General features: G+C 46.8%; 1 protein-coding gene across 1 annotated transcript in view; it reads left to right on the forward strand.

The window, feature by feature from the left end:
- The window catches only part of LOC140430925 (prostatic acid phosphatase-like), a 188,279-nt gene that overhangs the window by 74,235 nt on the left and 92,737 nt on the right, over nt 1-21,307 (forward strand). The window contains exon 3 of the mRNA XM_072518735.1: nt 20,637-20,723. Within this exon, the coding sequence (XP_072374836.1) occupies nt 20,637-20,723 (87 nt within the window). The remainder of the gene's footprint in view (nt 1-20,636; nt 20,724-21,307) is intronic.

The following is a 21,307-nucleotide window of genomic DNA, read 5'->3' on the forward strand; positions in this document are numbered from 1 at the left end:
GAACAAACAGAGCCTGTGAGGAATATAAGGAAAGTATGAAGGAACTGCCTCGGGGCTGGTTTAGCACAGTGGGCTAAACAGCTGGCTTGCAATGCAGAACAATGCCAGCAGCGCGGGTTCAATTCCCGCACTGGTCTCCCCGAACAGGCATCGGAATGTGGCGACTAGGGCTTTTCACAGTAACTTCATTGAAGCTTACTTGTGACAATAAACGATTATTGTTATGAACTTAAACAAGGAGTTAGGAGAGCTAAAAGGGGTCACAAAAAATCATTGGCAAACAGGATTAAGAAAATCCCAAAACTTTTTATACATATATAAAGAGCAAGAGGGTAGCCAGGCAATGGGTTGGCCTATTCAAGGACAGAGCAGGGAATCTGTACGTGGAGCCAGAGAAAATGGGTGAGGTACTAAAAAAGTACTTTGTATCAGTATTCACCAAAGAGAAGGACTTGGTGGATGATGAGTCTGGGTCTGGTTCACATTGAGATCAAAAAGGAGGTGTTGTTGGGCATCTTGAATGGGTGGAAATCCTGGGTAGGGCAGTGATCAGTGCCATTGCTCCACTACCTGAGCTTAACTGACCGGATGCATTTGGATTACAGTGTTTGTTGAGTTGGGTGAATTCCAAAGAAGGGGGCTCGGAGTGTATATATCGGGGAGCGGGAGGCTCTTTTTCGCCATTTGCGGAGTCTAAGTGTCTGGATGACACTGCAGATTATTGCAATTACCAGAAGGGCCCCTACTGTGTATGAAAGGGGGTACCATTTGGCAATGTTTTCGCACCAAGTGGGGGTTTCAGTGTCTTATCTCTATGTGTGGTGTCTCAGGCAGGGAGAGGATCAGTGCTGTTACTCCCTACCTGGGTGACCGAAACAAGCGGAAAGAATTTGAAGCACATGTGAGATCCAACAATTGTTCCTCTAACGGCCATTGATCAGTAAATGGCGTCGGAAGAGTACCTATGACTGTATCAAGAAATTGGGTGTCAGGCCGGCATTAATTAAAACCATGTAGCAATAAGAAAGCAAGAAGGAAAGAAGGCGGGCAGGCTCCATCAGGAAGTAGGACACCGTAATTCTTATGCGGCCCCTTTTTCTTATCATCTGGACACCTCAGGGTTCTGTAACGAAGAGCGTTGTAAAAGGATTACCGTAACGGGAGTCAGAATCTGAATCATCACCGCCTCCCGGTTGCCAGACCCGTGTCTGTCGTTTTTGTGCCGTGGCCGCGTGGGCCGTCGTGGGATCCGAATCGTCGTGTGTTACCAATCTACAAGAGTTGTCACGGGGTTGTTCGTTTGTCATGAGGCGTAGGGGTGGTGGCAGTGAAGGGCAAGTTATTGTTGTCGGGCAGCAGCGGTGGCTCTGGCTGTGGAAGGGGGTATAGGGGGCCAAATATATCTTTGTTGTGGTACTGGGGGCTGTCACTGTCGCTGGAGTCAAGCTCAATGTGGAAAGGCGTACCTGTGGGCGGAGACAAGCTAGGGTCTGTGGGTGTGGACGTGCTGTCATAGCTGGGGGAGGGTTGGACTAGATTATCGATGGACGGGCGGAATCGTCTGCGATTGCGAGGGAGATGTGGTGGGAGTGGCTACATTGGGTTCCATAGACTTTGAGCTGGTTAATGTGGAAACAACCCGTTTTACCATTGGGGTACGTTATCTTGTACACAGAGGGGCTTACTTTGTCCGAAATGGAGTAGGGTCCTGCAAATTTGGGGGAGAGGAAGGAACTGGGATTGTAAAGGGAAACCATTACTTGCTGACCGACTGTATTTTCTACGGGGTGGACAGTTTTAGCAAAGCAGATCTTTCTAGCGCCTAGTCGGACAGCTGCAGCGAGATGTGCTGCTTTAATATTGTCTGTGACTTGTTGGACCGCTTTTTCATGGGTGAGGATGTGACTGTGGGGCTTGCCAAATCGAGACTTAATAAATATTCAATTCCTTTCATCGGCTGTCCGGTCATGAGAGTATGGGGGGGGGGTGAAACTTGTGGAACTGGATACTGTGTTCCGAATAATCATAAGGGCGAATGGGAGAACTATGTCCCATGTGGTGTTATTTTGTTACACTATTTTTCTGATGGTTGCTTTCAAAGTGCGGTTCATTCGTTCAACAATGCCGCTGGAGTGGGAGTGATACGCTATGTGGAACTTTTGTTTGATTCTGAAAACCGTTAGAACGTTTTGCATTACTCTGCCGGTGAAATGGGAACCTTTGTCTGACTCAATGCTGTGGGGGGGGGAGGTGGGGGGGGAGGGGGAGGGGGGGGAGGTGAGGGGGGGAGGGGGGGGGGCTTCCCCAGCGTGTAAATATCTGTTGGGTCAAAATATTAGCTGTGGCCTTTGCTGTGTTTGTCCGTGAGGGAAATGCTTCTACCCATTTTGTAAAGGTGTCGATTACCACAAATACGTATTTGAAACCATTCCTGCAAGGGGCAAGGGGGCCAATGTAGTCTAGTTGCAAGTTTGTCCAAGGGCCATTAACAGGTCGGGTGTGTCTCAATTTTCCTGTCTTGGAGTACCTTTCAGGATTGTTCTGTGCACAGATTAAACAATTCTCAACATAATGCGTGACATCTGCTTTTAAATCGGGCTATAAGCACAAAGATCTTAAATGGGCAATGGTATTGTCTATCCCCTGATGTCCGTGTCCGTCATGAAACTGGCAAATTATCTGGTTTCTGTCCTGAGTGGGGACCACAAATTCCATTTTTTAGAACTATACCGTCCTGTACCGTCAGTGAGTCCTTGCATTTGTCGTAGGGGGCTGGGAAGTTACCGTCTAAAACTTGTTTGAGAGTGCCGCCTGCCTTTTGGGCCTGGGATCGATCCTCGATATTGGTCTGTGAAACCTAGACTGCGTGTATCGGTTCACTTTTGCGGGGTTGCTAAAAGTGGCTGTGGTGTGATCCTGCCTTTGCTTTGTCTGCCTTTCGTTACCGGGTGGGGAGGAACAATGATGGCTTCTCACTTTGATTATACCATACGTGCGGTCTTTTGCTGTCTCAAGGATATGCTTCAACAATGGGGCTGAGGGTAGGGGTTAATCAGCGGATACGAATCCTCGAGATTCCCCACAGGAGCAGGAATTCTGTCAAGCTATTGCGCACATATAAACTGTCCGAATGTATGTTTGCGGGGGTTGGGAAAGAATCTGGGTGTTGCACTACATATGCTCTAGCTGCTAGTTCGGCTGCTTGTGATCCTATGTGGCCTGGCAATTTTTAGAGAGATTGCTTCCAATGCACGTCCCTGTGCGTCTTCTACATAAATGCCACAACCTGTTATTCTCTTTCCATTTTCAATGGTGGAGGAACCGTCTTCATAAATCTTTAAGGCGTTGTGTGTGGTTTGTGGATTCTGTGTTTTACTACCTGCTTGTGTGTGCAGTGACTTCGGAATAAAGGGTCCTGTGTGGTGTTGGGCTGCTATGATCTGGCACTCATGTGGGGGTCCCTGCATACTAAAGGTTGTCTGCTAGAAATGTGTGGGTCTTTGTATGTTTGACTGTAATGTCCCTTGTAACAAGTGTCCAGCGAGCTGCTCGGATCTGGCTGACTGAACCGTCCTTTTACCTACCATCTAACAGTAGCTGCGTTGGGGTGTTCTCGGTTAAAATTGTGACCGGGTTAAGACCTGAGATGTATGCAAAATACTGCACTTCCCAAAAGACTGCAAGCAAGTGCCGTTCACAGGCTGTAAATCCTTGCTTTACAGGATCCAAAATTTGTGAGGCATAGGCTACGTGTCCTAAGCGATCATGCCTTTCTTGCAGTAGTACTGCAGAGGGGATTCGGTCGGTGGTTGCTACTTCTATGGCATAGGGAGAGTGTGGGTCAGGAACTTGCAAAGTGGGGCTGTGCCTAGGGCGTGTTTTAATTCGTCGATAGCGTCTGTGTGCTGAGGAAGCCATTCCCATGGGGCATTCTTTTTAAGGAGCTCTGAGAGCGGGGCTGCTTTTGTGGCAAAACCATCTATATGGTTCCTACAACATCCAACTAATCCTAAGAATGACCGGAATGCAGTGATATTGTGGGGCATGGGCAATTTAACTATTGACTCAATTCGCTTCTGTTCGATCTCTCCCTTCCCGTGGGTGATAATGATGCCTAAATAGAGGGCCTTTTCTTTTAAGATCTGGGCTTTTTTGGGGTTGACCTTGCATCCAATCGTTTGTAAGAGACCTAGCAATTCTGAAAGAAGCTTAACATGCTCTTCCTTTGTGTCCGTCTGTAGGAGTAAGTCATCCACATACTGTATAAGGCATTCAGGGCGGGAAAATTTGGAAAGTCCGTTGGCCAATTTTCGGTGGAAAATGGAGGGGGGAGTTGTGGAAACCTTGCGGGAGGCATGTCCACGTATACTGCTGCCCTTGAAATGTGAACGCAAACTTAAATTGACAGGCCTTATCTAAGGGAATGGACCAGAAGCCATTGCTAATGTCCAGCACTGTGTAGTACTTTGCTTGTACTCCCTGCTTGAGCATGGTTTCAGGACTCGTGGCAATGGTGGGGGCTGCTAATGGGGTGACCTTGTTGAGCTCTCGATAGTCAATGGCTAATCTCCATGAACCGTTGGGTTTCTTTACGGGCCAAATTGGGGCATTATTTGTTGAGGCTACGGGCCGAATTACTCCTTGATCTAGTAAGCTATTGATGACTTTTGAGATCTCACCCTTGGCTTGCTGTGGGAAACCGTATTGCTTCTGGGGTTTGGGATCGGGACCTGAAATTGTGACCATGCCTGGGATCTTCCCACAATCGTGTTTGTGTTGGGCGAACGATGCTTTATGTTTTCTGAGGACCTCTCTAATTGTCTGGTCTGTACTAATTGTTTGCGGATCAAACCAATAGTCTCCTACTGAGCAAATCCGATGTTCGTAGTCCCCTACTGTGAGCGTAGCGGGGGTTCTTGCTGCTTTGGCCATTTTCCATACACATCTATTCACGGGATCAAAGGACAGGTTGTGGGAGCTCATAAAATCGATTCCTAGAATGTGCTCGGCTGTTTGGGGCAAGTCGACTAAAACAACGGGGTGTCTAGTGTTTATGGTTCCTCTCGGAATATCTACGAAGGCTGTGATATATCCCTGCTGTACGTGTCCGGTAAATCCACTGAGGGTGATTGTGTCTATGGTGGGCCATTTGTCGCGCTGAAACATTGTGGAGGAGTTTAAAGTGGTGTGGGAGCCTCCTGTGTCCCAAAGAAATTCTACTGGATGCCCCCGGACTGTGCCTGTGACTACTGGTCTGCCTGATTTGTCCCAGAGTGTCGCAGACCCAAGTTGGGGAGTCCGAACACTGTCAATCTGTGGTGTTGATCGCTGAACTATCTGAATGGGCGTAATGTCCCATGTGTGCTCAAATATGGCAACCTCGTGGTGCCTGTGCTCTGGGATGCTGTCCTTCATGTCTGCCCTCATTTACCCATGCTGGGTCCTGATTAGCCCTGACTGGGTGCATGTCCGCCTCTGCCTTCTCCTGGTCTGCCTTCCTATGCAGGGATTCCAAGCATGTGGATGAAGGTAAAGCAGTGGATGTAGTGTACATGGATTTTAGTAAGACATTTGATAAGGTACCCCATGGTAGGCTTCTGCAGAAAGTAAGGAGGAATGGGATAGTGGGAAATTTGGCCAGTTGGATAACAAACTGGCTAACCGATAGAAGTCAGAGAGTGGTGGTGGATGGTAAATATTCAGCCTGGATCCCAGTTACCAGTGGCGTACCGCAGGGATCAGTTCTGGGTCCTCTGCTGTTTGTGATTTTCATTAATGACTTGGATGAGGGAGTTGAAGGGTGGGTCAGTAAATTTGCAGACGATACGAAGATTGGTGGAGTTGTGGATAGTGAGGAGGGCTGTTGTCGGCTGCAAAGAGACATAGATAGGATGCAGAGCTGGGCTGAGAAGTGGCAGATGGAGTTTAACCCTGAAAATTGTGAGGTTGTCCATTTTGGAAGGACAAATATGAATGCGGAATACAGGGTTAACGGTAGAGTTCTTGGCAATGTGGAGGAGCAGAGAGATCATGGGGTCTATGTTCATACATCTTTGAAAGTTGCCACTCAAGTGGATAGAGCTGTGAAGAAGGCCTATGGTGTGCTAGCGTTCATTAACAGAGGGATTGAATTTAAGAGCCGTGAAGTGATGATGCAGCTGTACAAAACTTTGGTAAGGCCACATTTGGAGTACTGTGTACAGTTCTGGTCGCCTCATTTTAGGAAGGATGTGGAAGCTTTGGAAAAGGTGCAAAGGAGATTTACCAGGATGTTGCCTGGAATGGAGAGTAGGTCTTACGAGGAAAGGTTGAGGGTGCTAGGCCTTTTATCATTAGAACGGAGAAGGATGAGGGGCGACTTGATAGAGGTTTATAAGATGATCAGGGGAATAGATAGAGTAGACAGAGACCTTTTCCCTGGTTGGAACAAACCATTACAAGGGGACATAAATTTAAGGTGAATGGTGGAAGATATAGGGGGGATGTCACAGGTAGGTTCTTTACCAGAGAGTAGTGGGGGCATGGAATGCACTGCCTGTGGAAGTAGTTGAGTCGGAAACATTAGGGACCTTCAAGCAGCTATTGGATAGGTACATTGATTACGGTAGAATGATATACTGTAGATTTATTTGTTCTTAAGGGCAGCACGGTAGCATTGTGGACAGAACAATTGCTTCACAGCTCCAGGGTCCCAGGCTCAATTCCGGCTTGGGTCACTGTCTGTGCGGAGTCTGCACATCCTCCCCGTGTCTGCGTGGGTTTCCTCCAGGAGCTCCGGTTTCCTCCCACTGTCCAAAGATATGCAGGTTAGGTGGATTGGCCATGATAAATTGCCCTTAGTGTCCAAAATTGCCCTTAGTGTTGGGTGGAGGTGTTGACTTTGGGTAGGGTGCTCTTTCCAAGAGCCGGTGCAGACTTAATGGGCCGAATGGCCTCCTTCTGCACTGTAAATTCAATGATAATCTGTGATTAATCTAGGACAAAGGTTCGGCACAACATCGTGGGCCGAAGGGCCTGCTCTGTGCTGTATTTTTCTATGTTCTATGATTGTACCCAGGCTCTGGAGAGTCACTTTAAAACCCAAACTTCATTGTGTGTGGCATCTGCGGGGTCGTAATTCACACAAGCCTTTTGACCTTCTGTGACGTGGGAGACTAAAGTGCGGGCCCATTTAGTTGTGTCATCCTCATCTAGGTGTGCGCGGTTCAAATCCCCAAATACTGCTTTAAAATGGATCCAAAGGCAACCTGCAAATTCAGCCGGATGCACTCCATTCTTTTGCCTACAGCGGTTCAAACCTTCTACGGGGTCTCCCTTGTTGTACCCGATCGCATCTAAAATGGCCGTTTTCATCGCCTGTAGGGTTCCTCCTCCTACATTCTGGCGTTCTGGGAAAGCTGAGCTGACGGACTGGTCAAGGCTCATTACTATAAGTTTAACTTCCTCCCTTTCGTCTAGCGTACTCTCTCAAAGAAATTTTGCGGGTCTGCGGTGGGTTTGAATGGATCAATTTTAACGCAGGCATCTCTTAATTGGGTGATGGATAATGGGGTGGTGTAAACGCAATCGGGCTCCTCCCGATCCGATGACTTGCGCTGTGTGGTGACCGGATTCATGGGGGTGTATGCTGCCTGTGCAGTAGGTGGTGCGGGTGCTTTCCATTTCAGGGCCTGGGGGGCCCTATAGTGATTTTCGGTATCCTCCACATATCTGTGGGCGGTTTCACTTAGTTCTTGCTAATTGGGGCCATTCTCCTCATCTAAATTTTGTCCAAAGGTATCTCTGAATCCGTTTTGCACTGACAGCATTGACTGTAACTTCACTGTTTGTTGTCTATATTTTGCGTGGTCTACTGTGCTCTGTCTTTGTTCTGTAGTGGAGCTATGGAGCGCTCGTAAAGCTGCCTTTAAATCTGCGCATTGTCTTGTAACTGTGCTACCTGCTGTTCTTTCTCTTCTCGTACCAAAATTGCGCGCTGTGTATCTTGGTAGGCTTGATCGTACTGTGCCTGAAAGCTGCGAAGGTGAACTAAACCAGATTGGTGTGCCCGTTTGACATCAGCCATCTCTTTAACTTTAGCTGCCAACTGTTCCCGGAGTAGCTCATTAATCTTTGCACTTTCACTATAGATTCCCTCATTCTTCTCCTCTTTCTCAACTAGCTGTCTGCGGAGCGCCCTCACGACCTCCTCTGTGCCTCGCAACTGTGCCAAACAGGACACTATTGCCTTCGGCTTTGGAACTTCTTCGCTGCGTTTTTCTTATGTACCTCGGTTAGGTTGTCCCACCAGGTTTGTCCTATGCTTCCTGGACCTGACTCATCATTTGAACAAAACCCGGACCAAAGGGGCCATCCTTTCCCCTTCAAATACTTCCTCAATTCCTCTTCCCATATGGGGCACTGCTCTGCTCTGTTGGTCGCTGTGACCTCGGGTTCCTGCGGATTCATTAAACGTTCCATCGCTTTTGTGGCCATTCTACTATTATCTCGTTTTTCCGACCGTTAATCTCTGTTTTCCTACCGTTAATCTCTGTTTTCCTACTGTTGATCTCTGTTTTCCTGCCGTTAATTTGGGACGGGGGAATAAGGCGGTGATTCGAACAGCGTGTATGGCTATTTTCCGGTTCACAATACTCCCGATAGTTTTACGCAAAATCTAACGCGTTTACCTTAAATCTCTGTTAGTATGCATGCAAGTTAATACACACTTCCGAATCTTGATGATTTGATCGATACGGGCCTTATTGTGGTTCTTTCACTTTTTTCTCGCAGTTGGATTTCAAAGTTTTGTGGGTTCTCTCGGAGTGACAAAATCACTTCTAAATCGAGTCCCGTCAGAGTTCACCAATAATGTTGCTCTTTTTAATGAGTGGAATACTATCCCACCAGCGTCACCAATAATGTTGCCAATTAATAATGATGCTCTTTAGAGTCGCCAGGTAGCAAATGATACCACCACAAGGCTTTGCTGGATATCGATCAAAGGACCACACAACCAGTTAGTCAGTTCAAGTTCAAAGATGGTTTATTTACACAGAAGGATTACTTCGACATGCAACACAAAACACTACAGGTTAAACTACATCTAACAACTACAATAACCTATACTTAACTTCAGGACAACCGGCGCTATGCAGGTGGGCAAGGCCTTTGTCCGGATCTTGCGTGGCTGGGTGAAAGAAGTGGCTCTGTTTCTGCTGCGCTCATCCGTCTGGTAGCGATCGTTGGTCTTGAACTTGTCTGTCTGGTTGTTATGCTGCACTTGGTTGGCATAGGCCGGATCCAAGAGAGACCGAACACATGGCTGTGTCTCTTCTTAGCCCTCTGGGATTTTGCGCTCTTTGGGGCGGTCCTTAACTTGGACCCAATAATTCGACAGGCTTCGATCAGTGCCTTCGATTTTGCCCAATAAAGGGGCGGGTGCCTTGATGGCTGGGCATGTCCTTAGCGGTCATTGACCATGGCTGTTTGGGCTCCCTGAGTAAAGGGAGTGGCGCCGATTAGTCTGTATCTGCATCGGTTACCTGAGTACAGTTCTTTTGTTCTGGGGAAATGGGCCATTAGAATGCAAGCGATCAGGAGTTTCGATCGCGTCTGTCTGAGTCCTGGGTTGGCCATAATTCTCATGGTCCTTTGCAGGTGGCCATCTGAGATGGCTACATTACCTTCATTGGCCTGGGCATTGAGTGTAAAAATTGGCAAGTTATGCTGCAGTTGTAGAGAACCATAGCTGTACAGAACCTTAGTTAGCCCACACTTGGAATATAGTGTTCAATTCTGGTCTCCATACTATCGGAATAATGTGGAGGCTTTGGAGAGAGAGTACAGAAAAGGTTTACCAGGATGTCGCCTGATATAAATGGCATTAGCTATGAGGAGCGGTTTGATCTCACTGGAACGATGGAGGTTGAGGGGCATGGACAGAATGGATAGTCAGAAGCTTTATCCCAGGGTGGTGTTTACATATCAGTGTCAATCATTGGATACTTAACATAAATGAGATAACTAATTGCAATGTCTCTTAACGCATTACTTAACTCTTAACCCATTACTTAACAGGTGGAAATCAATTACATGGACATGGGTGCAAGGGGCAAAGTGTAGAGGAGATGTGCGAGGAAGGTTTTTTACATAGAGGGTAGTGGGTGCCTGGAACTCACTGCCAGAGGAGGTGGTGGAAGCAGGTATGATGGTGATATTTAAGGGGTGTCGCGACAAATACATGAATAGGATGAGAATTGAGGGAAACTGGCCCCGGCAGTGTCAAAGGTTTTGGGTTAGACGGGCTGCATAGTCGGCGCAGGCTTGGAGGACTGAAGGGCCTGTTCTTGTTCTGTACTGTTCTTTGTTTATTGTTCTTTATCACCTCGCACGTTTCAAGGTTAAATTCCATCTGCCACTCTTCTGCCCATTTGACCATCCTGTCTATATCTTCCTGTAACCAATGACACTCAACCTCACTGTTAACCACCTGACCAATCTTGTGTCACCCACAAACCTACTGATCCTATCCCCCACATAATCATCCATGTTGTTTTTTAAATGACGAATAATTGGGAGCCCAGCACAGATCCCTGTGGTACGCCACTGGACACTGGCTTCCAGTCACGAAAGCACCCTCTTACAGCGAAGCAAATTTTGAATCCATCTTTTCAAATTACCTTGTATCCCATGTGCATTTGGCTTCTTTATCAGTCTCCCATGTGAGACCTTGTCAAAGGCTTTGCTGAAATCCATGTAGACTACATCAACAAAACTGAAGCGGGAGAATCCGTCAAAGAAAGTCGTGCATTGTTTGTCTGAGGAATTGGATGATCTCCTACGGGACTGCTTGGAGTCAATGGACTGGTCAGTATTTAAAAACTCTGTGACCAGGCTGAACGATAACGCCACTACAGTAATTCCCCCTCCAATTTGATTTTCAAATTTGCTGATGACACCACCGTAGTGGGTCGGATTTCAAACAATGACGAGACAGAGTACAGGAATGAGATATAGAATCTGGTGAACTGGTGCGACGACAATAATCTCTCCCTCAATGTCAACAAAACGAAGGAGATTGTTATTGACTTCAGGAAGCGTAGTGGAGAACATGCCATAAGACATACGACCGGAAGTAAGGCCATTTGTCCCATCGAGTCCACTCCACCATTCAATCATGGCTGATTTCAACTCCATTTACCCGCTCTCCATAGCCCTTAATTCCTCGAGAAATCAAGAATTTATCAACTTCTGTCTTAAAGACACTCAACGTCCCGGCCTCCACCGCCCTCTGTGGCAATGAATTCCACAGACCCACCACTCTCTGGCTGAAGAAATTTCTCCTCATCTCTGTTCTAAAGTGACTCCCTTTTATTCTAAGGCTGTGCCCCCGGGTCCTAGTCTCCCCTGCTAATGGAAACAACTTCCCTACGTCCACCCTATCTAAGCCATTCATTATCTTGTAAGTTTCTATTAGATCTCCCCATAACCTCCTAAACTCCAATGACAGCGAAAACAGCGCGGGAGCAGAGCGAGCCGGGACAGCGAAAACAGCGCCGGAGGAGAGAGCCGGGAGATTTAAAAAGCGCGGGAGGAGAGAGCCGGGACAGCGAAAACATCGCGGGAGCAGAGCGAGCCGGGACAGCGAAAACAGCGCCGGAGGAGAGAGACGGGAAATTTAAAAAGCGCGGGAGGTGAGAGCCGGGACAGCGAAAACAGCATGGGAGCAGAGAGAGCCGGGACAGCGAAAACAGCGCCGGAGGAGAGAGCAGGGAGATTTAAAAAGCGCGGGAGGAGAGAGCCGGGACAGTGCTGGGAGAGGTGAGTGCACAAAAGGTGTGGCAGGAGTGCCTTTAGACACGGAGTGCTATTTGGAACAGAGTGCATCTGAGTTTAGGTGAGTGACTGAGTTCGGGTGAGTGGCTGTGTTTTTGTTGGTGTTCGGGTTTATCCTTGAGGTTCTATAAAGAAATTTTTTAAAAAAAAATATTTAAATTAATTATCTAGTTGAATATGGCTGGACAGGTGATGTGCTGTTGCTGTATGATGATGGAACTGGTGGATCCCATTGACACCGTCAGTGACCACATCTGCAGCAAGTGTTGGCTGCTCGAGGAACTTCGGCTCAGAATTGATGAGCTGGAGACCGAGCGGCACACACTGCGGCACATCAGGGAGGGGGAACATTACCTGGACGCTTTGTTTCAGGAGGCAGTCACACCCGGTAGAGTAAGTTCTGTTAATTCGGACAGTGGTCAGGGACAGAGTGGTGTGACGGCAAGGGAGGCAGGTAGGGGGATCCTGAGTTTAGGAGTTGAGGAGCCTCAGCCCTTGACCTTGTCCAACAGGTATGAGGTACTTGCTCCCTGTGTGGATGAGGAAGAGGGCTGTAGGGAGGATGCGTTGACTGACCACTGCACCGTGGTACAGGAAGCCATTCAAGAGGGGGGAGCAAAAAGACAAGTGGTAGTTGTAGGGGATTCTATAATTCGGGGGATTGATGGCATCCTTTGTAAGCCAGATCGAGAGTCCCGCATGGTATGATGCCTGCCCGGTGCCAGGGTGAGGGACATCTCTGATCGGCTTGAAAGGATTTTGGAGAGGGAGGGGGAGGATCCAGTTGTTGTGGTCCACTTTGGGACTAACAACAAATGTAAGACTAGGAAAGAGGACCTATTTGGGGATTATCAAATACTAGGGACTAAATTAAAGAGCAGGTCCTCCAGGGTTATAATCTCTGGATTACTACCCGAGCCACGTGCCAATTGGCATAGGGTTGAGAAAATTAGAGAAGTTAACACGTGGCTAAAGAAGTGGTGCGGGAAAGAGGGATTCCATTTCACGGGGCACTGTCATCAGTACTGGGGCAGGAGGGACCTGTACCGTTGGGACGGTCTTCACCTGAACCATTCTGGGACCAGTGTTCTAGCGAATAGGATAAATAGGTTGGTCACAAGGACTTTAAACTAGCAAGTTGGGGGGAAGGGAAGTGTAAAGCTATGGACAGTATAATGGTTAATGGAGATCAAGGCAGCAGGTTACGTGACAGGTTATTATGTAGAGATATGGGTTCAAAGACCAGGAAAATTAGGAGAAAGGGTAAGAGGAAAAATAAATTGCGAAAAGTTACTGATCAAGGTGTTAGGATTCATAACAAAGACATAAAAAACAGCATAAGTGTACTTTACCTGAATGCTCGTAGTATACGAAATAAGGTAAATGTGTTGATGGCGCAAATCATCGTGAATGACTATGATGTAGTGGCCATTACTGAAACATGGTTAAAAGATGGTCACGACTGGGAGTTAAATATCCAAGGGTATCGGACTATACGAAAGGATAGAATGGACGGTAAGGGCGGTGGTGTAGCTTTGTTGTTTAAGGATGGCATCCGGGCAATAGTAGGGATGATATTGGTGCTATGGAGTACAAGGTTGAATCAATTTGGGTGGAAATCCAGAATAGTAAGGCGAAAAGGTCACTGATAGGAGTAGTCTATCGGCCACCAAATAGTAACAGGATGGTAGGGCAGGCAATAAGCAAAGAAATAACGGATGCATGTAGAAATGGTACAGCGGTTATCATGGGAGATTTTAATCTGCATATCGATTGGTTTAACCAGGTTGGTAAAGGCAGCCTTGAGGAGGAGTTTATAGAATGTGCCCGGGATAATTTTCTGGAACAGTATGTAATGGAACCTACAAGGGAACAAGCGGTCCTAGATCTGGTCCTGTGTAATGAAGCAGGATTGATTAATGATCTCATAGTTCGGGATCCTCTTGGAAGGAGCGACCACAATATGGTGGAATTTAAAATACAGTTGGAGAATGACAAGGTAAAATCAAACACTAGTGTTTTGTGCTTAAACAAAGGCGATTACAATGGGATGAGAGAAGAACTAGCTAAGGTAGACTGGGAGCAAAGACTTCATGGTGAAGCAGTTGAGGAACAGTGGAGAACCTTCCGAGCGATCTTTCACAGTGTTCAGAAAAGGTTCATACCGACAAAAAAGAAAGACGGTAGAAAGGGGAAAAATCGACCGTGGATATCTAAGGAGGTGAGGGAGAGTTATCAAATTGAAGGAAAAAACATACAAAGCGGCAAAAATTAGTGGGAGACTAGAGGACTGGGAAGTCTTTAGGGGACAACAGAAAGCTACTAAAAAAGCCATAAAGAAGAGTAAGGTAGACTATGAAAGTAAACCGGCTCAGAACATAAAAGCAGATAGTAAAAGCTTCTACAAATATATAAGACAAAAAAGGGTGGCTAAGGTAAATATTGGTCCTTTGGAAGATGAGAAGGGAGATTTAATAATAGGAGACGGGGAAATGGCTGAGGAACTGAACAGGTTTTTTGGGCCAGTCTTCACAGTGGAGGACACAAATAACATGCCAGTGACTGAAGGAAATAAGGATTTGATAGGTGAGGACCTTGAGATGATTGTAATCACTAAGGAGGCAGTATTGGGCAAGCTAATGGGGCTAAAGGTAGACAAGTCTCCTGGCCCTGATGGGATGCATCCCAGAGTGTTAAAAGAGATGGCTAGGGAAATTGTAAACGCACTAGTGATAATTTATCAAAATTCACTAGACTCTGGGGTGGTCCCAGAGGATTGGAAAGTAGCAAACGTGACACTACTGTTTAAAAAAGGAGGTCGGCAGAAAGCGGGTAATTATAGGCCGGTAAGCTTAACTTCGGTTGTAGGGAAAATGCTGGAATCTATCATTTAAGGAGGAAATAGCGGGGCACCTGGAGGGAAATTGTCCCATTGGGCAGACGCAGCCTGGGTTCACAAAGGGTAGGTCGTGTCTGACTAATTTGGTAGAATTTTTTGAGGCCGTTACCAGTGCAGTAGATAATGGGGAGCCAATGGATGTGGTATATCTGGATTTCCAGAAAGCTTTTGACAAGGTGCCACACAAAAGGTTGCTGCATAAACTAAAGATGCATGGCATTGTGGGTAAAGTGGTAGCATGGGTAGAGGATTGGTTAACTAACAGAAAGCAGAGAGTGTGGATAAATGGGTGTTTCTCTGGTTGGCAACCTGTAACTAGTGGGGTCCCTCAAGGATCAGTGTTGGGCCCGCAGTTGTTCACAATTTACGTAGACGATTTGGAGTTGGGGACCAAGTGCAATGTGTCAAAGTTTGCAGACGACACTAAGATGAGTGGTGAAGCAAAAAGTGCAGAGGATACCGGAAGTCTGCAGAAGGATTTGGATAGGTTAGGCGAATGGGCTATGGTCTGGTAGATGGAATTCAATGTTGCCAAGTGTGAGGCTATCCATTTTGGGAGGAATAACAGCAGAATGGATTATTATTTAAACGGTAAGATGTTAAAACATGCTGCTGTGCAGAGGGACCTGGGTGTGCTAGTGCACGAGTCGCAAAAAGTTGGTGTGCAGGTGCAACAGGTGATTAAGAAGGCTAATCGAGTTTTGTCTTTCATTGCTAGAGGGATGAAGTTCAAGACCGCCCGTCGCTACTACCGATTGGATGGTTTAGTGAGGTCCTCGGATCGGCCCCGCCGGAGTCGGCGACGGCCCTGGCGGAGCGCCGAGAAGACGATCAAACTTGACTATCTAGAGGAAGTAAAAGTCGTAACAAGGTTTCCGTAGGTGAACCTGCGGAAGGATCATTATTGGGGCAGCACGGTAGCCTTGTGGATAGCAAAATTGCTTCACAGCTCCAGGGTCCCAGGTTCGATTCTGGTCACTGTCTGTGTGGAGTCTGCACATCCTCCCCGTGTGTGCGTGGGTTTCCTCCGGGTGCTCCGGTTTCCTCCCACAGTCCAAAGATGTGCGGGTTAGGTGGATTGGCCATGATAAATTGCCCTTAGTGTCCAAAATTGCCCTTGGTGTTGGGTGGGGTTACTGGGTTATGGGGATAGGGTGGCGGTGTTGACCTTGGATAGGGTGCTCTTTCCAAGAACCGGTGCAGACTCGATAGACTGAATGGCCTCCTTCTGCTATGTAAATTCTATGAAAGACTAGTGAGGTTATGCTGCAATTGTATAGGGTGTTGGTGAGGCCGCATCTGGAGTATTGTGTTCAGTTTTGGTCTCCTTACCTGAGAAAGGACATATTGGCACTGGAGGGAGTGCAGAGGAGATTCACTAGGTTGATCCCAGAGTTGAGGGGATTAGATTATGACGAGAGGTTGAGTAGACTGGGACTGTACTCATTGGAGTTTAGAAGGATGCGGGGGGATCTTATTGAGACATATGAAATTATGAAGGGAATAGATAGGATAGATGTGGGCAGGTTGTTTCCACTGGTCGGGGAAAGCAGAACGAGGGGGCATAGCCTCAAAATAAGGGGAGGTAGAGTGTAGGAAGAACTTCTTCACCCAAAGAGTTGTGAATCTCTGGAATTCCTTGCCCAGTGAAGCAGTTGAGGCTCCTTCTTTAAACGTTTTTAAGAAAAAGATAGATGCCTTTCTAAAGAATAAAGGGATTCGGGGATATGGTGTACGGGCTGGAGAGTGGAGCTGAGTCCACAAAGATCAGCCATGATCTCATTAAATGGCGGAGCAGGCTCGAGGGGTCAGATGGCCTACTCCTGTTCCTAATTCTTATGTTCTTATATAATCCCAGGATCCTCAGACGTTCATCGTATGTTAGGCCTACCATTCCTTTGATCATCCGTGTGAATCTCCGCTGGACACTCTCCAGTGCCAGTATGTCCTTCCTGAGGTGTGGGGCCCAAAATTGCTCACAGTATTCTAAATTGGGCCTAACTAATGCTTTATAAAGCTTCAGAAGTACATCCCTGCTTTTATATTCCAAGCATCTTGAGATGAATGACAACATTGCATTTGCTTTCTTAATTACGGACTCAACCTGCAAGTTTACCGTTAGAGAATCCTGGACTAGGACTCCCAAGTCCCTTTGCACTTCAGCATTATGAATTTTGTCACCGTTTAGAAAATAGTCCATGCCTCTATTCTTTTTTCCAAAGTGCAAGACCTCGCACTTGCCCACTTTGAATTTCATCAGCCATTTCTTGGACCACTCTCCTAAACTGTCTAAATCTTTCTGCAGCCTCCCCACCTCAATACTCACCTATCTTTGTATCATCGGCAAACTTAGCCAGAATGCCCCCAGTCCCGTCATCTAGATCGTTAATAGATAAAGAGAACAGCTGTGGCCCCAACACTGAACCCTGTGGGACACCACTCATCACCGGTTGCCATTCCAACAAAGAATCTTTTATGCCAACTCTCTGCCTGACGGCCAATCGTCAATCCATGTTAGTACCTTGCCTCGAATACCATGGGCAGCAGTTTCCCGTGAGGCACCTTATCAAAGGCCTTTTGGAAGTCAAGATAGATAACATCCATTGGCTCTCCTTCGTCTAACCTATTTGTTATCTCTTCAAAGAACTCTTAACAGGTTTGTCAGGCACGACCTCCCCTTACTAAATCCATGCTGACTTGTCCTAATCCGACCCTGCACTTCCAAGAATTTAGAAATCTCATCCTTAACGATGGATTCTAGAATCTTGCCAACAACCGAGGTTAGGCTAATTGGCCTATCATTTTCCATCTTTTTCCTTGTTCCCTTCTTGAACAGGGGAGTTACAACAGCGATTTTCCAATCCTCTGGGACTTTCCCTGACTCCAGTGACATTTGAAAGATCATAACTAACGCCTCCACTATTTCTTCAGCTATCTCCTTTAGAACTCTGGGATGTAGCCCATCTGGGCCTGGAGATTTATCAATTTTTAGACCTCTTAGTTTCTCCTTTGTGATGGCTACCATATTCAACTCTGCCCCCTGACTCTCCTGAATTGTTGGGATATTACTCATGTCTTCTACTGTGAAGACTGACGCAAAGTACTTATTTAGTTCCTCAGCTTTTTTCTTGTCTCCCATCACTAGATTACCAGCGTCATTTTGGAGCGGCCCAATGTCAACTTTTGCCTCCCGTTTGTTTTTAATGTATTTAAAGAAGCTTTTACTATCATTCCTAATGTTACTGGCTAACCTACCTTCATAATTGATCTTCTCTTTCCTTATTTCTCTCTTTGTTATCCTCTGTTTGTTTTTGTAGCCTTCCCAATCTTCTGACTTCCCACTACTCTTTGCCACATTATAGGCTTTCTCTTTTGCTTTGATGCATTCCCTAACTTCCTTTGTCAGCCATGGCTGCCCAATCCCCTCTGATAACCTTTCTTTTCTTTGGGATGAACCTCTGTACTGTGTCCTCAATTACTCCCAGATACTCCTGCCATTGCTGTTCTACTGTCTTTCCCACTAGGCTCTGCTCCCAGTCAGTTTTCGTCAGTTCCTCCCTCATGCCCCTGTAGTTACCTTTATTTAACTGTAACACCTTTACATCTGATTCTACCTTCTTTCTTTCAAATTGGAGATTGAATTCTACCATATTATGATCACTGCATCCTAAGTGTTCCCTTACTTTAAGATCTTTAATCAAGTCTGGCTCATTACATAACACTAAGTCCAGAATGGCCTGTTCCCTCGTGGGCTCCATCACAAGCTGTTCCAAAAAGCCCTCCTGTAAACATTCAATAAATTCCCTTTCCTTGGGTCCACTGGCAGCTTTATTTGCCCAGTCCACCTGCATATTGAAGTCCCCCATGATCACTGTGACCTTGCCTTTCTGACATGCACTTTCTATTTTGTGGTGCATTTTGTGCCCCTGGTCCTGACCACTTAGGAGGCCTGTACATAACTCCCATTATGTTTTTTTTGCCTTTGTGGTTCCTCAACTCTACCCAGTCAGACTCCACATCATCTGACCCTATGTCGTTTAGTCCTCTGCCCACATCTCTGTCTTTTCGATAGGTTGTGAATCCCTGGATGTTTAAATGCCAGTCCTGAACCCCCTGCAACCACGTCTCTGTGATGCCTACCACATCATACCTGCCAGTCACAATCTGGGCCACAAGCTCATCTACCTTTTTCCGTACACTGCGCGCATTTAAATATAGCACCTTTAATTCTCTATTGACAGTCCCTTTTTGTTTTCTTAGTGTGGTGGACCTTGGTTTACTGAGCCTTTCCATACACTGTGTCATATTTTGTGGGATGGGGACTATCGTAACCTCTCCTTTTTTGTATTCCTAAGCAGCTACGCTTCCCACTGATTACTTCATGTCTTGGTTCCCTGACTTCTCTTTCCCCCCCCCCCCCCCCCCCCCCCCAATCTCTAGTTCTCCCTGTCCCAAAACTGATGCCAGTGTCCCATGAAAAGGAACCCCTCTTTCCCACCCCACTCTTTCAGCCACGTGTTAACTTCCCTTATTCTTGCCTCCCTATGCCAATTTGCACGTGGCTCGGGCAGTAATCCGGAGATTATGACCCTTGAGGACCTGTTTTTTAATTTGAATCCTAGCTCTTTATAATCTCTAAACAGGTCCTTTTTCCTAGACTTGCTTATGTTGTTGGTACCGACATGGACCACAACAACTGGATCCTCCCCCTCCCTGTCTACCTCAATAGGAACGAAGTTGAAAGAGTTGAGAGCTTCAGGTTTTTGGGTGTACAGATCACCAACAACCTGTCTTCGTCCCCCCATGCCGACACTATAGTTAAGAAAGCCCACCAATGACTCTACTTTCTCAGAAGACTGTGGAAATTTTGCGTGTCAGCTACGACTCTCACCAACTTCCACAGATGCACCATAGAAAGCATTCTTTCTGGTTTGGTGTGGTTCCTGCTCTGCAGGAAACTACAAAAGGTTGTGAATGTAGCCCAGTCCAGCACACAATCCAGCCTCCCATCCATTGTCTCTATCTGTAATTCCCTCTGCCTCAGAAAGGCAGCCAGCATAATTAAGGGCCCCACGCACCCCGGACATACTCTCTTCCACCTTCTTCTGTCAGGAAAAAGATACCAAAGTTTGAGGTCATGTACCAACCAACTCTAGAACAGCTTCTTCACTACTGCCATCAGGCTTTTGAATGGACCTGCCTCGTATTAAGTTGATCTTTTCTCTACACCTTGCTATAACTAACATTATATTCTGCAGTCTCTTCTTCCTTCCCTATGTATGGTATGCATTGTTTGTACAGCAAGCAACAATACTTTTCACTGTATACTAATACATGTGACAATAATAAATCAAATCAAAAAACTGCACGACCCTCATCTACACACTTGGTCACTTGCTCGGCGTGACTCACTGGGTGATATGTGTACTTACTGTCTATTCCCACTCTGGGTGATGTGCGCATTCGCTGAATGACGTGTACACTCACTGTCTATTCCCACGGTGGGTGATGTGCGCATTCGCTGAATGACGTGTACACGCACTGTCTATTCTCACTCTGGGTGATGTGCGCGTTCGCAGAATGACGTGTACACTCACTGTCTATTCCCACTCTGCGAGATGTGCGCATTCGCTGAATGACGTGTACACTCACTGTCTGTTCCCACTCTGGGTGATGTGCACGTTCGCTGAATGACGTGTACACTTACTGTCTATTCCCACTCTGGGTGATGCGTGTACTCATTGTCAATACGCTTGCTGGGTGGTGTGTGTGCTTACTGGGTGGCGTGTGCGCTCGCTGGGTAATGTGTGTACACGTTGTGCTGGATCAGCCTGTTGTTGAGGTGGATTATTGGAAGTTGAAGTCTGCTACTGATCTGTATTCTCCTTTGATGATCAGGATTTCTGCGGCTTTTTTACAGGTTGGAATGAGGCAACACTACGAGCTGGGCCAGTACCTGCGACGTCGTTACAAAGACTTCCTCAACTCCTTGTACGAGCGGGAAGAGGTGAGCAGCTGAATGAAGGGGTCATGTCATTCTTTGTAAACTGATGTCTCAAACTCAGATGGAGGAGGGTTTTTTCTGAGATGTTCTGTGGTGATGGTAATTTGAAGTCAAAACTCAGTGTAAACAAACAGGCATATGAATAAGGGAACCACAAATGGAGCTGGTGTAAAAAAGAATAGTGGATACACTCGCCCAGAGAATGTGGTCAGTGATAAATCAAGATCGCTTGCTGCTGACCTCACAGAACAAGATCTGGCAAGAAATTCATAGAACCATGGAATCCCTACAGTGCAGAACAAGACCATTCAACCCACCGACTCTGCACCGACCCTCTGAAGCAGCACTCTGCGAGGTACACTCTCCCACCCTATCCCCGTAACCATACCTAACTTGCACATCTTTGGACACTAGGGGGCAATTTAACTTGGCCATTCCACCCAACCTGCACATTTTGGACTGCGGGAGGAAACCGGAGCACGTGGAGGAAACCCATGGAGACACTGGGAGAATGGTCAAACTCCACACAGTCACCCAAGGCCGGAATTGAACCCGGGACCCTGGAACTGTGAGGCAGCTGTGCTAAC

Source organism: Scyliorhinus torazame, chromosome 10, assembly GCF_047496885.1.
Source record: "Scyliorhinus torazame isolate Kashiwa2021f chromosome 10, sScyTor2.1, whole genome shotgun sequence".
NCBI classification, from domain to species: Eukaryota; Metazoa; Chordata; class Chondrichthyes; order Carcharhiniformes; family Scyliorhinidae; genus Scyliorhinus; species Scyliorhinus torazame.